Raw genomic sequence first — 17,731 nt, 5'->3', positions numbered from 1 at the left:
GGGACCAACCTCAACGCCCGACTAACATCAAAGCCCACCTCTCTCTCTTGCCCTTGAGCTCTTCGCTCTTGCTTTCGCCTGTCCAGCTCCAATTCATGGCTCCTTTGTTTCTCTTTCTCTTCTGCTTCTGCTTCTAGCTGCTTTAGCTGGAGCTCATGACCCCGTTTCATCTCTAATTCCTTTAGTTTGAACACCTGCTCCCTTTCCTCAGCCTTTTCCTTTTCCTTTGCAGCCCGTTCCTCAGCCTTTTCCTTTGCAGCTGCTTCTAGCTGCTTTACTTTAAGATCATGGTCCAACCTTATTTTCTCCAACTCTACCTGATCTGTCCCACTCGCTAATCTCTTTTCGGGGATATTTTCCAAATCCTCAGCTGCAAACACCTCCTTTTCAATGTAATACTGATTTATGACCCCTCACACTTCCTGCTTTTTCATTGATGACCTCACCTCTGCGAAGCCTAACCCCTTTGCCAGATTTACCAAGTCTGATTTGGTAGCCGTCCCTAGTGCCTCTACAGTCGGATTTCTCATAAATTCACCCACATCCATCTTTGCTGGTTTCCTGTCTGGCTACCTGCGTAACCAGATTTAAGTTTGGACTTACAGCCCGATTCACTGACCCTCCCCTTTGGTTTCAAATCCGGGACGAGCAACCCACTTGTTACATTCCCCAGTAACCGGGTAGTTTTCCAGCAAAGATGGATGGATCCACCAAAGCCTGATGCTACTATTTTCAAATGTTTTTATTTATAAAGGGGCACAAACGTATGGTTAATACAAAACATTCAGATCATATACGTCGTCACAACTCAATCTAAAGCACAGGTATAGTAATAATCAATCAGAAATAAGCTCTACAGTTGTCTAGGGGCAATGTAGATATATTTTGTTTACTGGATATTTCAAAGTCTTTTTGCGGTCACTGCAGTTCCACCAGCTGCCGTTGTCGTGGTGTCACGTTGGTGCACTTTTGTTAGAGAGAGAGAATGAAACATTTACCCGACAGGTTTTCCAACCTGTAGGAGGTAGTTGGAAGTCTCGTTGGGGAATGGACTCTCATCTGTGGCTTCCCCTGTAGCTAGGCCGTTCTTCCGTGGTGAGGTCGCCAATCCCAGGCAAGGAAAAGACGCACACGAACCCCACCGCCTGCTGCCGATCTCAAAACGCTGTCACAGGATCTCAAGCGCGTCTTCCGGTGCGTCTGGCGCCCTGCCTCGGCAGCCCACCTTTTATCTGGACTGGCAGGGTTGTAGATGTCCATCAGGGTAGGGGGGCGAGGCAATCCTTCCCCCCATCACCCATCTCACATTGCCCTGAGATTTTGCACGTAGGCCAATTCCTTATCCCACAAAGGTGTCTCCCAAGACAATGGCTATGTCCGAGGCTTTTGTCTTGTTGAGCGACCAGCCCACTTTGCCCGAGGGCTTTACACGTGGTTTTCATGAGACAATAGTCAAAGAGTCGCTTTATTCTGCTTCCCTGGGGAACGTGGTCTTCAGCACGTCTCCCTCTCTCTCTTGGGTCATTTGACCCCCCCCCTTGACTAGGGCTCTTGCAAATCTCACAAAGGAGGGGGCTGGGGTCATAACATTAGCCACTTTCAACATTTGAGGGCAAGAGAGATTCTGTGGAGTAGTTAACTGAGAAACTGCTGAGAAAGAATATGTAGGTGAGTATCTTAACTCAACAACACAAACATTTACTAAGTACTTCTAGTCACTATATCATTGAGTGGTCACTGGCTTTAAGAATGAGTAATCATCTATGGCCACTGGGACAAAAATGATGCAAGGAAGATGGACGATCTGGAATGTAGGACTGATGTTTCAAGATTATCCATCACTGATCAAGATAGCAGAGAGAAAAGCTACAAATAAATACTTAAGAGAATCTGTGCACAAATTGGCTGTTCTATTTACTCATTTAAATTCATCTGTTTTTTAAACACTGACTAATTGGCCATGAAATCCTAACCCCATTGGGTATTATGATCTTACTTGCAAAGCCTGAGCCAGTTTGGTTAGAAAGCTTACTGATTTATTTTGACACACTGTGGAATTTAGGATGTTAATCGTACCACAGAGAATTTTAGGAGCCATATTAGGAATCATGAGAATTCATGATTTATAACATCAAGGGCATGAGGGAATATTGTACCCTAAATATGGGAGGTTATATTACCAGTGCAAAGGTCATATGAATGTAAACTACAGGAAAGAAACTATCTGACATGAAATGACAGCTGTACATAATCATGCATTATTGTTAGAGAACCAAAGAAACATCTTGAATTGATTTAGTTAATTTCTCCCTGGCATTCAGAAGCAATTATACTGGTCCCAGAAGATTGTCCCTGGTGTCAATGATATCAGTAAACCTATTTGTCTTCTATAATTTTAGATGGGTTTCATTTGCCTGATCAATTTACACTCATTATGAAACATGCTTTGGACCCATATCTGGTAATCATTCTGGCACCCATTCTCTGGCAACAGAATTGACTTGTGGCAACCAATTAATGCTTTGCTAATCCTGACTGATCCCTATAGTTTTCCAATCGTGTTTGGATAAATGACTAAATCCTGCATTATTGTAAAGATTTGATTAATTTTGCTGATGGCATCTTTTTTTCTCCCCTCCCCCCCCCCCCCCCCCCCCCAAGGGTAGCAACATTAAACCTAGTTTAATGCCTTGCATACTTTAATACAGGTACTTTCTTAGACTTTCTTCTAAGACTTAAAAATTTTTGAGTGGGAGTAGATGGATACTGAATTAGCCCTGTCTCCTTTGTTCTCCCCATAAGCAAAATTACCTAGTACATGTGCGTGAAATCACAGTCTCTAGATCCTGGAGAAGTCCAGTGAAACATTGAAGTTTCAAATGGTGTAATTCTGAGGCTCTTGCTCTCCTGCTCTTCCCCTTTTAGAAAGACTGACAGAAGGCTAAACTTGAGATGGAGCTCTTGTCTTCTGTCAAAGGTGTTGGAATTTAACACTATTAAAATGTCTCTGATATGTGGAGTCTGGGAATAGAAAGTTATTGCAGCATATTTGCATAAGTTCAGCACTTGTTTCAATGTGAAAGGCTGAATGCTGTGTTGGCAATTCCCTTCAGGAACACTGGTCATGGTCTACAAGATACAGCCAATTTTTTTTTCCCATTAGAACTAAAGTTAGACAGATATAAGGTGAGAATTATATTTGGTATTCATTGGTAATGAACCTGCCATTAAAATTCCTTATTAAATAAATCTAGCATGGCTTGAACTGTTTCTGGAATGAATCTCTCTAAACCTGATAATGAGTCTCACTGCTTCTTCCCTAACAGTAAAGCAGAACATTTTAATTTTACTGCTGGGCCCCTTAAGTCTATTTGATTATTTGTTTTGAATTTGTGTTCAGGAATGGTAAATCGAAGATAGTTGCATAATAAAATCTTAACAGTGATGGGGGGAGGGAAGTTGTTTAGGAGTGACATTTAGTTTTTTCTGCTATTTGCAATTGATGTGAAGCTGGTTTTCAAATCATAATGTGTCAATAAAATTTAATTATAGCAGCAGTATGGTTACAGGTGACCCCCCCCCCCCACAGAACAATTGTTCAGGTAATAGAAATACATGTTTGCAAATTCATAAATTAGTAAACAAATACAAAATATTCACTGTCTTAAAATCTGTGTGGAAAATGAAAGTAAATGAATACTTTTCATTTCTGGAACAGGTTATGAGCACCAAATACTGCTTATTCCTTTAAAAGTATGATTAGTGCTTGAATTGGACCTCAAAAGAGCTGCTTCATGTGGTAACATTGACATTCCATTTCCTACAGCAACCTGTCTGGTTTCACTACCTGATGTGCCAATATATTCCAGTACTCAATATGACAAAGGTAAAGCAATTTTGTGTAATATTCCGTGAGCCAGTAGAGTTGGTCGGTACCATCTGAGGGGAATAATGATTTTTGGCAAGGTATACATCTCTAGAGTTAGAAAATGTGTGATAGCACCAGTGGTAGCTTTATGTGTGTTGTCATGCATTTTATAACACTACCCTGAAATAAGCATTTCTGAAAAGTGGCCAATATAAAGTACAACATATATATTCAACCTAGTGGTATTTTGTCATCAGTGATCCCTCAACATTGAAATTTGTCACAATGATAGCTTGAGTTCAAGCACTTTTCATCAAATGTTGTTATGAAATTCTACATTGAAAACTGTAATTGGTGGCACTCGCAGTAGTGCCCAATTTCAGTAGATTGAATCATATCATTTTTAGACAAATATTTGTCTGTTGTTTATTTTGGAAAAGTCAATTAAAAACCCTAGGACACATAATCACATGGATTTGTAGAGAATTTATTCAGGAATTCAAATAAGTAATCACTTTTTGTATACATTCCGTATTAACATCAGTACAGCAGAAAATGTTAACCCCCAAGGTAAAAAAAAAACCTCATTTGGAGAGATTTCTGGAGTTTTATCAATGTCATGATATTTTCCATATTGTATCAAATCAAGCTTTTGTCAAAGCATATAGAATTACAGTACAATAATTCAAATGTGGGGTTCCACATGGCCATAACCTAGGCCCCATTTGGTTGTAAAATGAATATATTTAATCAAAAACTGCTTTCCATGCTTTGTTTTCCATACTTCTATAACCTAGTAGTAATCATAATAATTTTCCAAGTCTTCCACATCTTCAACTGAACTTTCCTCACTCTCTGAGGTGGATGCCTGGTTCTCACAGTCTGCCAGTCTACAAATGTCAGTACACCTGAGGCCATTTGCAACACACATTCATCTTGGGAGTGAACACTTTTTTGGACAGTTACAGGCCAGTAGATCCAAGATGGCATCGGGTGCTGGCTGGCCTTCCGTCCAGTGCACCACCAACTGTTCAGCTTCCTCTTCTCTCTCCATCTTCCATCCTCTGCCAACAGGGCTTGGCACTTGTGGGGCCTTCTCCAAACATCTTCTCCATATACCAGCCTGGTAGTTGGCTTGCTGTACATGTTTTGTTAAGCAGTCCTTACATGGTGGGAGTTGATGACTTTCGATTTCATCTTGTTTGGCACAGAAAAGGTGACACCTGAGCTCATTGACCTTGGCGGTCAATGCTTTTGGGGCATGCAGGAGACATGTAAATGCCTGCAGTTTGCCCATCAGTTCTGGGGAGAGGTCCTATTCCTGACCCAACTCTAAGAATGTGTCCTGAGTTTTCCTGTTGCTGGTCAGAAGTTTTAGGGAACTTGTCTTCCCTTTGCCTGCAAAAGTGCTTACAGTGTCACATCCTGTATATGCGTGCAACCTGATGAGAGCCCTACAAACCTCTATGCCAACAGTGGCAGCAACCTTCCTGATGTCTACAAGCCTTGTACAGGTTCTCGTGCCACACTTCTGGAACAATGCTAAAGACATGATAAAGACATCTGTATCTTCTGAGCAGATCACTACAAATTGGTCTCCCTCTCTTGTGGCATGGGCAGCATGGAGAAGTAGGCAGCCATCTACTTCTTGTTGATACTGAAGAGCTGACACCACCTCACTGTCTTGAGATGTGGTTATGTAACATTTGTCATTCACAGTTGCATACAGAATCTTCTCCTGTAGCTTTGCTCTGTACTCCGCCTTCCTCCATTCATGGACAATGAAGCTAATGAGACAATTTTTTGTTACTAACAGGTCAGGAAGCTCCTCAACTGCCTCACCATCTGTGTGCTTGTGATATCCTGCAATTCATGACCAGTCTCTTTACCCCATAGAGATCTTCCACTATTCTTGATAGAGTTCTCCTTGTATGTGTTGAACACAACATCTATTCTGCTACTCTGACTGCCTTCCCTCAGAGCCATACCCAGAATTGTTGTGGCAACATCTCTGAAAGTAACTTGATCACCTTTCACTCTTTGGACCAAGTTCATTCCATCATCCACTGTAGCAGAGTTTCCTGGGAGTTGCTGTTCTACTGCTACATTTTTCTGCAAGGTTGTGGCTAAAGTAGCTTTATTTGTCTTTCTCAGCAATCCTGGTGTGGACAGGGCCCAGGGCATTGGTCCAAGGGGATGAGAAAGGATATCCTCCATGGATGACCGCAGAGGTGCGTGCGCTGCTGAGGTCCCATGACTCCACCTTCAGAGCAGGTGATAAGGCAGCTCTAACAACAGCAAGGGCCAAACTGGCCCGAGCCATCAGAGGGGCAAAGCGTGCACACGCCCAGCTAATCCACAGCCACTTCCAGGACAGCAGCGACACGAGGTGCATGTGGAAGGGCATCCAGGACATCACCAATTACAGGACAACATCACCTGACTGTGCAGGTGATGCCTCACTCCCAGATGCGCTGAATAACTTCTACGCCCGGTTTGAGGCAGAAAATGACGTTGTGGCAAGGAAGTCCACCCCTCCTACAAATGACCAGGTGCTGTGTCTTATCGTGGCCAATGTGAGAAGAACCCTGTGCAGGGTCAACCCACGGAAGGCTGCTGAACCAGACAACATCCCTGGTAGAGTGCTCAGAGGATGTGCAGACCAGCTAGCGGATGTTCTCACTGACATCTTCAACATCTCCCTGAGCAGCATCACCGTTCCAACGTGCTTCAAGGTCGCCACCATCGTCCCCGTGCCGAAGAAGTCTTCAGTGTCCTGCCTAAATGACTACTGTCCTGTTGCACTTGCATCCATCATCATGAAATGTTTCAAGAGGCTCGAAATGAGGCATATCAAGACCATGTTGCCCCCTCACTGGACCCCCTACAGTTTGCGTACCATCCCAACCGCTCAACAGATGACGCCGTTGCCACCACCCTCCACCTGGCCCTAACCCACCTAGACAAAAAAGACACATATGTTCGGATGCTTGGTTGATTGGAAAGCTGAGCCTACTGGGCCTGAACACCTCTCTCTGCAACTGGATCCTAGACTTCCTGACTGGGAGACCTCAGTCAGTCTGGATCGGGAGCAGCATCTCCAACATCATCACACTGAGCATGGGGGCTCCCAGGCTGTGTGCTCAGTCCACTGCTGTTCACTCTGCTGACCCATGACTGTGCTGCAACACACAGCTGGAACCGTATCATCAAGTTCGCCGATGACACGACCGTGGTGGGTCTCATCAGCGAGAACGACGAGTCAGCTTACAGAGAGGAGGTGCAGCGGCTAACGGACTGGTGCAGAGCCAACAACCTATCTCTTAATGTGAACAAAACAAAAGAGATGGTTGTTGACTTCAGGAGGGCACAGAGCGACCACTCCCCGCTGAACATTGACGGCTCCTCAGTAGAGATCGTAAAGAGCACCAAATTTCTTGGTGTTCACCTGACGGAGAATCTCACCTGGTCCCTCAACACCAGCTCCATAGCAAAGAAAGCCCAGCAGCGTCTCTACTTTTTGCAAAGGCTGAGGAAAGTCCATCTCCCAACCCCCATCCTCATCACATTCTACAGGGGTCGTATTGAGAGGATCCTGAGCAGCTGCATCACTGCCTGGTTTGGAAATTGCACCATCTTGGATAGCAAGACCCTGCAGCGGATAGTGCGGTCAGCTGAGAAGATCATTGGGGTCTCTCTTCCCGCCATCACGGACATTTACACTACACGCTGCATCTGCAAAGGAAACAGCATTATGAAGGACCCCATGCACCCCTCATACAATCTCTTCTCCCCACTGCTGTCTGGGGAAAAGGCTCCGAAGCATTCTGGCTCTCACGACCAGACTATGTAACAGGTTCTTCCCCCAAGCTATCAGACTCCTCAATACCCGAAGCCTGGACTGACACCTTGCCCTATTGTCCTGTTTATTATTTATTGTAATGCCTGCACTGTTTTTGTGCACTTTATGTAGTCCTGTGTAGGTCTGTAGTCTAGTGTAGCTTTCTCTACGTTGCTTTTTTTTTTACTTAGTTCAGTCTAGTTTTTGTACTGTGTCATGTAATACCATGGTCCTGAAAAATGTTCTCATTTTTACTACGTACTGTACCAGCAGTTATGGTTGAAATGACAATAAAAGTGACTTAACGTAGACTGCGCCCTTGTGCCATCACTGTGATGCATCCAAACAAAGACCTGTCTGCTTTCAGGATGATCACCCTCCCATTTGATTTCACTTCTCTCTTCTTACGCATATCACTGAATGTTTTCAGCTTGTTGGTTTTCATTGGGTCATGGAATTTCTTTGCTGGTGGGTCTTCCTCTAGCCTCTCATCCTTGAAGGTTGCATAGCATTGCTCACCAATCTCATATGCCTTCATATGCCTTCCTCAATGTCCTTGTGGGCTGCCTTTGCTGTAGAGATGCTAATGAGGTCCAGGTTCTCTGCAAGTGGGTTGACCCATTTATGTATGAGGCTAGCCACTGCTGAAACTGCTTCCTCACCTTTCTGGATTCTTGGCCGCTGTAGCTCCGTATGACAAAGCTCTGATTTGTTGCCTTGCATTACCTCTCTTAACTGTCCCAGGAATGCACTGCGGTGCTCAGCTGTTTATGTAGTAATGCTTGATAGCTCCAGCATTCAGGCTGAACCGTGATGTGCCTCCAGGAGTCTGTGTGTCTTTCTTCACTGTGGCTTCAATAGCCTGGTCCACAGGGATCTGCCCAAAGGGGTTGTTACTTCACAGCTGCACTGAGAATTGGCCTGTCTTGAAGGCCTCATACACAGAATGATTCTTCTCTGGGAGGTTCATCATCTGAGCAAAGTAAGGGGACAGGTACCTGGCATAATTTATCTTATCATAGGCAAAGCACCATGGGATCATGGTTCTTACAGCATGGAGGTGCAGCTCCCAGTCCCCCTCATGAGAGGTGCGCAGAAGCCCAAGTACTATGTTCTCTACCATGTCAATGTATGATATCCAGAATGCAGTGTTACGTACCCCGTAATTGGGTGTCTGACCAGCAGAGAAAGAAGAATCCGTTGGAGTCTGGTGGTACTATTTTCAAAAGTGTTTATTAGTAAAATAAGCAAATCAATATTAATAATGCAAATATATAGATACCACAAATTAGCAATAATAAATCTAAAAGTGTGGGAATAATAATAAGCAATAATAAACAAGCTCTATCGATGTCTAGGGGTAAATGAATTGTCATAGAAAAATAATTTCAGTTCATGCGTGCTGAGGTAGATATGGTTGTTGTGTTGTAATAGTTGGAGAGAGAGAGAGAGAGCGAGCGAGATGTTAACAGCCACTGCAGCCAAACCTTCCTTTGCTTTCTTAATCGTCGTGTTGTTGTGGCCATTCAGTTATGACCCCTCTATCATTCAGCTAGACCGTTCTTCTGTGGTGGACTCGTCACTCTGGCATGAGTGGACACACACACAAGTCCCCAATGGTCCTGCTATAACACTGTGAGTTTAACTGACCGATCTCCTTGTTCGGTCTCTGATGCCCCCATCTTTCCTTTGGGTTCCAACACTCAATCAGTGTCCTCTGATGTGTCTGAAGGGTGTCTCTCCAGACCTGACTTTTATCCCTACTCATGGGGTCTCAGCTATCAATCAATTTCGAATGACTGTGTCCATCAAACCAGCCCACTCCGGCAGTCCACTGAGGAATTTTAATTGGCAAAATGGTAGAAGATAAATAACCCTTGCAGAAGTCATAATAAGTCTCTCTCCCCTCTCTTTTCTGTAGCAGATGTTCTTGCATGTTTTTTCATCTCTCTCTCTCATGAGCAGCATAGCAACAGTAATGGTTTGTGATTCTCAGGGAGGGGGGATGGGTAACTCTGCACCCCATTGTCCATCAGAACTGTTCATCACCCATAACAGCAGTTAGCTCTCCGTTGTTGTGACGGAGGTATTCCAGAAAGTCTGTCCACAGGGTTATCAGCTCAGCTAAGAGTGGACTTTGCAGCGGATTGTTCAGCTTCTGTTGGTTCAAGTCACTGGCCATGTCATTCACATGGTCTAAGGATGATTTGATCATCCCACTCCTCTCTGGAACACTAACATTGTCCTCAACCCACGGTGTGAACTCTGCCCATGCGCGTCTCATCAGTGCTTCGTAGATGTACTTGTGGACCCTGACAGCATGATTGTAGTGTTTACCATCAAGGATTCCATTGATGAACCCCTCTGTGACAATTCCAGCCACTATGCATAAGTCCTTTAGACCAGCATCCTGAAATTGCTTTCCTAGGATGCCTAAGGCATTACATATGGTATGGAATGTCCCCATCCTGAGAAGAATGTTGGAGAAGCACTGTTTGTGCTTCCAAGCAATTTCAGTGGCTTTTGCAGAGTGCTTGATCCATGACTACCACAATTGTTTCTAGATGAAGTTCCTTCCTGATTAGCTCTGATTGGTTCAGGATTTCAAATACTATGGTCAACTCTGTGGCTGGTGAATTGATGGCTGGCAGATACCCAACAATATCTTGTGAGATTGGTTCTTGGTCCCTGGTGCTGATATTAAAACCAGTCCAGATTGAGATTGTTTGCCTTGCAAGTGTCCACACCAGGTTCTTCTTGTAGGCAAGAAGAGTAGCTTCATTGGTTTCCTGGACAGTGTTTCCTGGTTGGGAGAGGCTGTGTGCCCACACGTGCACCTGCTAGATATACTTCCAGTTTTTGGTCCTCAATGGTGACTGATCTCTGCTTTGGTTTCTCAATGTGTGGAAGCTCAGCTCTTGGCAGATGTGGTCCATAGACATTGGCCTGTACCACTATGCCATTGACTCTGATATACCCTTTTCAGTGAGAGTTTCCCATGAGATGTTGTCCCATGCAAGATTGGTGAAGATGTGAGGCTTGATGGCAGCTGGAAGTACAATTCTCTGGTTGGAGGCTGTTGCTAGCTCAGTGTCGTTCTCTTCAAGTTGGGAGTAAGACACCCCATGCCCAAGCCTGTTCAGTGTTTGGATAAGTTCAGTGTTAGCCGTCAGTGTTTTTACTGCATAAGGAAGTAGAATGTGATTTGGTGGTTTATGTTGATCACATGTCACAGCATATATTACGTCCTGACTATCTGACTGAACCAGAGCAGTGACCCTCTGTGTTTGAGTTTGGTGTCAAGATTTCCAGTGAGCAGTCCACCAAGAAGCCACTGTAGTTGATCCGATTATGGAGATATGAGCACTGACTTTCACACCAGATGGATGGAATGGCCAGGGAGTTAGCCATCTCCTATTTAATGATCGATCTGATATGTGATAAAGTCTGATCTATGATCTTGTCGAAATTGGTTGCCTTGGCCCTTCCAACTTTGAGTTCCCTCTGTAGAGTTTGATTTTCCGATACAAAGTCCCTTAATGATACACTTTCAGGAACCATTAACAATTTTCCTTTGTCATCTGGAAATATATCTACTGAATTGCCCAGCTCAGATTCCAGTTTCCTACAAATGTGCTTCCTTGTAGAATCTTGCAGGAGTGTAACTCCACCAGATAGCATGAAAGATTCAAGTTTCACGACCAAAGAAGTGACTTGTACAATCATTTTGTTGGGTATGATATCAGTTCTGATATACAGTACGTGAGAAGGTCTTTATCGGCTTCCCTTTCTAATCCTTTTATACAGTTTATCACCATCTGTTTCATCATCATTCTCTTTGTACTTTTTCCTTTTTCTTGATTCTGGTATAATCCTTATAGCATGAAACATGTTAGTGGGCCTCTGCAGCAGCTGTGTCTCTGCTTGTTACTATTAGAATCTTTTCATCTTCCTTTTGGTTGCACATTCTCGTAGTGTTTGGTCAGCTCTGAGTTGTACAGCTTGTGTAAGCTTTTCATGTGACTTGGAGCCCTTCAGAAATCTCAACTTATTTACAAAAAATTCAGATTTGATCATACACCCTTGCTTCTGATGAAGATCTCCTACTTCGCCTTTTTGATGTATGGGTATTCTCACCAGCTTCATCAGCTTTCCTTTTCAGAGTCTAAGTCTATTTTCATGGTGAAGAGGCTTCGGCATTTTCAGTGATAGTAAATTCTTGGGACTTTTTCTCCAAGTTCTTTAGCAACTTCTAAAATAGGAGCATAGTTTCTCACTTTGGCTGCTTCAAGTAATGTTTTCCAGGATTTATAGTCTTAAGGACCAACTAAATGTTAATCATTTTCTTTTAATGTTTTCTGGTGTATGATACACTGCTTCTTAATAGATTCTTTGTGCTTCTGGCTCTCCATTCGGAAGCAGTGATTCAGCTACTCCAGATCTAAATCTACTCTACTCTTCTCTCTCCTCTATTGTGCAGGACTATCCCTCCACCACAGTACCTGAAACAGAAAAAAAACCACATTAACATTGCTGGTGAAAAAAGCACCTGCTGCAAAGGTGATATAAATGTATGTATGAATGGTGATATGCAAGATATAAATGTGAAACAGAACGTGAAAACAGAAGTACATCTGATGTATAGTCACTGTGTTGTCACTGCCAGTAATAGATGACATTTGTAGAGATGCTACTTTTAACAATTTTTCTGAAAAACATATAGTCTGAGCTATATTCCCACCAACTTTCAAAGACAAAGCGTCAATAATAAGAGAACCATCAGTTTGAAGTAGAATGCTTTATTCTGTGCTATGTATAGTCTTGAAAAGTGTGTATTGGCATGGGGTTATAAATCGAGTAATAACACACAGAAAGCTACCACCACTGCTGCAATGCTATCATATATTTTCTAGTACTGGACTTGTATACCTTGCCAAAAATTGCTATAAGAATTTTTTCCCTCTAGATGGTACCAGTGGCCCAAATTTGGGTCCTGGCTCACAGACTGTAAGTACTAGCTTTTTGTTGTGGTTCTTCTTGGATTTGGAACTTGCTGAAAAAGTGTCCAGCTTAGTGCCACATTTTTGGGTCTGCATATGATATGATTACAGTTTACTGTGCTGCTCTTGTTACCTGAAAAAGTAAAACTCTTTGAATCTACAGGTGTTAGCTATATGTGTTTGTCATAGCAAATAATTGCCTACCTAATATGATTAATAGTTTCAAATTTTAGTTTTTCATTTGCAAGAGCTGGTCATCACTGTTAATGTCAAGTTTTTATTGTCAAAGACTGAGCCAACTTCAGTCACTGGACTTTCTGGAAGGTATTCCCACAACATTGCTGATAAGGATTCCAACAGCAATGAAAGAGTAGAGATTTATTTCCCAGGCAGAATAGAAATCTACAAATTGTGGTTTATACTTGGGTCCATGCTCCTCATAATCTTAATGCCAAAGTTTACTTTGAAATACAGGCAGGGTATTCTTGGCAAGTAAATTGGTTTGTTATAATGTGCAGCAAGGTACAGTGGAAAAAATTTTGTTTTGCATGTCATCCATTGAGATAATTTCATTATAGCAGTGCTTTGAGGTAGTACAAGGGAAAAGGAATAACAGAAAGCAATATCGGTTTGGTTGCTGAGAAAATGCCATACTAGCAACCAATAAGATGCAAGGCCATAATGAGCCACATTGTGAGGTCAAGAGTCCATCTTATTGTATTACTGGACTACTCAATAGTCTTGTAACGGCAGGATAGAAGCTGTCCTTGAGCCTGGTGGTATGTGCTTCATGCTTTTGTATCTTCTGTGCCATGGTTGGATGGGATATTTGATTATATTGGCTGTTTTACTGATGCATCAAGAATTATAGGAGACCTTGTGATTTGTTGCCTATACTGTGAAAGGCATATTGTGTTCTAAGGGAATAGCTTCACCCAGGGGAGTTACAATTGATGCTGAGTTTAGGTATCGTAACTAGCAGTATACCAGATGCTTAAGAGTTGCAGTAATTAACATAATAGGGAGAATTGAATAAAAATTATATCTTCATGAGCAGTTGAGTAATTGAAGTCTTGACTAATAAACAATTTCTGGAATGCAGCAAGTGCAGAAAGTTGGTTATGGTTGTTTCAGTCAAAAGGTAGGCATCCAAACTGCTTCCAGCTCCAGCTCCTGAGCTGTTCTAAGTACAGTCAGATTCTGACCTTGCTGTCTTACTCTGTTATTGCACAGGACAACTTTGCAAACTTCCCATGAAGACTAAGGGGGACTACATTAAATGGTTGCTTTTAACTAAGTGATTTCCATACATCAGTTGATGTTTGAGTCTTGTCCTTGGCCACCCTGAGTGATTTCCATTCTTATAATGTTAGTCTTTGGTGTCTTTGGTGTCCTCTGGTTTTTGTCACCTGTGATAAGAGGAAATATCTATTTTGTAAAGACATCATTAAGTTTCCAGTGCCTGCTCTGGTTAGTCCAGGTATCTAGCACTTGAGAGCACTGTGGTCACCGTTGTGCACAATAGACTAACAAATTTGGTGCTAAATATTGGGTCTTGATCTTCAAATAGTCTTTGGTACAATCAATCAAATGCAGTACTGACACTTCAAGGGGGATATGGAATGCATCAGAAATTGGTCATTCTTTTTAGTCTATGGTGGGGTTTGTCTTCTCTGTACTAATCCCCTCCCTTGTGTTCATTATTTTGCCCATAACCCTTTAATCACTTCATCCCAAATTTTAGCATTGAATCTGCTTTGCTCACTAACTTTGGTACCTTTGCAGGCAGTTTCACAATTATTTCTAAGATCTCTTGTACCTTTGTGTTTTGCTTGCATTAGTTCACTGCAGATCATTGTTAACTTGTTGGGCAGAAGGGCCTGTTTTACTGCTGCATAACCCTGACTTAACTATTGCTATTAGCTTGTTCCTTTTTGCTCTGGCATTTTGCTTTTATCTCTGCCAAATATGGAATAAAACTTGTAATTTTGTAATGCTTTTCAAATAGAAATGTTGATATGTTTGGGATAGACAACATTCACTTCAGATAACAGTAGCGAATAATATTCTTTTTGTGCTCACAGGCCCGCTTGCCATGTGTACGTGTCAAGTATCTCTTCTTCTCGTGGCTTGCAGTGTTTGTTGGGAGCTGGGTGGTGTACGTACAATATTCCGCTTACACAGAGTTGTGCCGAGCTCACGATTGCAAGAAAATTATTGTGAGTATTAGTATTTCTGTTCTAGTTATTAAGATGTGTGGTAATTTAGTGAATTATTAAAGCTAAAAAGTAAACTAATTTTAGTGCTTTACTGTGGTCTTACCCTGCATGTAATAAATTTAATGATTCTTCATACGGACACTTTGCTTAATAAAATTATTTTAGAGAAGTGGTATCTTTTGAAAAGTGTGCAGCTGATGCAATCATCATGCTGGCTGTCATTGTAAAATGCAAAACAAGTTCCTGTCTTTTACATAACAATTTTCTTGCCTTGACATACAACTGTTTGCTTGGAGCAATGCTAACCATCCAGTATGGGAATTGTAAGGCATCTGACTGCAAGACCCAACAAAGGATTGTGAGGACTGCTGAGAAGGACATCTGGGTCTCCCTTGCACCCATCCGAGATGATTATCAGGAATGCTACATATGCAGGGTCCTTAACATTATCAAGGATCCCTCTCATCCATCCCACAATCTCTTTGACCCCTATCATCCAGACAGGAGGTACCATACCATTAGGACAAGGACTCTTGGGATGGGGAAACAGCTTCCCCACCCCACCCCCAGGTCACAAAACTACTGAACTCCCTGACACTACCCAGGTCTCATCACGTATAAAATGGCAGTAGCATCATGGTGTTTACTTTTTAACTTGTGCCATGAATGCATCTTACACAAAATATCAATATTTTGCAATATATTTTGGTTATTTGTGGTAATTTTACTGTATGTATTGTGTATGAGTTGTATGTACTGTGTTGTGCATCTTAGTCCAGAGGAAGGTTGTTTCATTGGTGGTACACATTTTGATTTGTAACTCCAAAACATAAATAAGACCATAACATATAGGAGCAGAATTAGGCCATTTGGCCCATTGAGTCTACTCCACCATTTCATCACGGCTGATCCATTTTTTTCCTTTTGGTCCCAATCTCCTGCTTCCACCCTTCTCCCCCCCTCCCCCCACCACACCTATCACTCATGCCCTGACCAATCAAGAATCTATCAACCTCTGCCTTAAATATACATAAAGATTTGGTCTCCACAGTTGCCTATGGCAATGAATTCCACAGATTCACCACTCTCTGGCTAAAGAATTTTCCCTCATCTCCATTCTAAAAGGACGGCCCTTTATGCTGAGGCTGTGCTTCTGGTCCTAAATTCTCCCACCATAGGAAACATTCTCTCCACATTTATTCTATGAAGGCCTTCGCCATTCAATAAGTTTCAATGAGGCCACCTTTCATTTTTCTAAATTCCAATGAATACAGGCTCACTCTTCATATGACAAGCTGTTTAATACTGGATTAAACCCTGTCTAGTTTCAGCACATTCCTTCATGACAGGCCCAAACTTGCTCACAATACTCCCAAGTGAGTCGTCACCAGTGCTTTATAAAGTCTCAACACAACATCCTTGCTTTTATATTTTAGTCCTCTTGAAATGAATGCTATCATTGCATTTGCCTTCTTCACCAAAGACACAACCTGCAAATTAGCCTTTAGAGAATCCTGCACAAGGACTCCCAAGTCCCTTTGCAACCTCAGTTTTTTGTATTTTTTTTCTCCATTTAGAAAATAGTCAACCTTTGTCATCTATCAAAGTGCATGACCATACATTTCCCAACACTGTATTCCATCTGCCACTTTTTTGCCCATTCTCAGAATCTGCCCAAGTCCTTCTGTAGCCTCTGTACGTTCTCAAAACTACCTGCCCCTCCACCAATCTTTATATTGTCTGCAAACTTTGCAACAAAGCATCATCCAAATCATTGACATGTAATATCTAATTGAATATCATAAATCTAATTGAAATAAAAGCATGGAGCCAGAAGTAATGTGTCTAAATGCATTTTTACTTTAAGCGGGATGATTTTTATTAAACAAAATATACTTTATTCAAAAATAAATTATATACAATAAACCATTTAATGACTTTCAATCCTTTACAACTGTTTCCATTGCTGTCTTTACATTTTCACACTTTTCGCCACCCTCGTGGCACTCTGTTATTCCATATTTACATACACTTGTTTAGGGGTATACACCCACCCCCCCACCCCTCAACTTCCGCGGGAGAAGAACCCTAGACTGTGGTCGTTCCCCACCGGGCCCTTGCGGTGGCTACACCAAGTTTGAGTGCATCCCTCAGCACGTACTCCTGCAGCCAAGAACGTGCCAGTCGGCAGCATTCCCTCACGGACATCTCCGTGTGCTGGTAGACCATCAAGTTTCGGGCCGACCAAAGAGCGTCTTTGACCGAGTTGATGATCTGCCAGCAGCACCGGATGTTGGTCTCGGTGTGCGTCCCCGGGAACAGCCCGTAGATCAGAGAGTCCTCTGCTACTCAGCTGTTGGGGATGAACCTCGACACAGCCCCTTCCATCCTCCTCCACACCTTCTCCGCGAACCCACAGTGTGCAAAGAGGTGGGTCACCGACGACTCCTCTCCGCAGTCCTCCCGTGGGCAGAGGGGTGTGGAGGCGACGTTCTGGGCGTACAGGAGGGATCAGACTGGGAGGGCCCCTCTCACCGCCAGCCAGGCGAGGTCTTGGTGCTTGTTGGTGAGGCCTGGCGATGAGGCATTTTGCCAGATGAACTGGACAGTCTGCTCAGGGAACCACCCCACTGTGTCCATCTCGTCCTTCTCCTGCAGTGCCTGCAGGACCTTACGTGCTGACCACTGCCTGATGGCCCTGTGGTCAAAGGTGTTGACCTGAAAGAACTTCTCTACGAAGGACAGGTATGGCGGCAACGACTAGCTGACGGGTGTTTCCCGCGCAACACCCCTTAAGCAGGAT

At 42.9% G+C, this 17,731-nt stretch overlaps 1 protein-coding gene across 2 annotated transcripts in view; it reads left to right on the top strand.

Annotated features, from left to right (window-relative positions):
- The window catches only part of LOC140736775 (divergent protein kinase domain 1A-like), a 76,826-nt gene that overhangs the window by 38,686 nt on the left and 20,409 nt on the right, over positions 1–17,731 (top strand). For both annotated transcript variants that reach the window (XM_073062692.1, XM_073062691.1), the window contains exon 2: positions 14,794–14,928. In XM_073062692.1, coding sequence (XP_072918793.1) covers positions 14,794–14,928 — 135 coding nt within the window. The remainder of the gene's footprint in view (positions 1–14,793; positions 14,929–17,731) is intronic.

Source organism: Hemitrygon akajei, chromosome 12 (genome assembly GCF_048418815.1).
Source record: "Hemitrygon akajei chromosome 12, sHemAka1.3, whole genome shotgun sequence".
Lineage (NCBI taxonomy): Eukaryota > Metazoa > Chordata > Chondrichthyes > Myliobatiformes > Dasyatidae > Hemitrygon > Hemitrygon akajei.
This window is presented reverse-complemented; position numbering and strand designations above follow the sequence as displayed.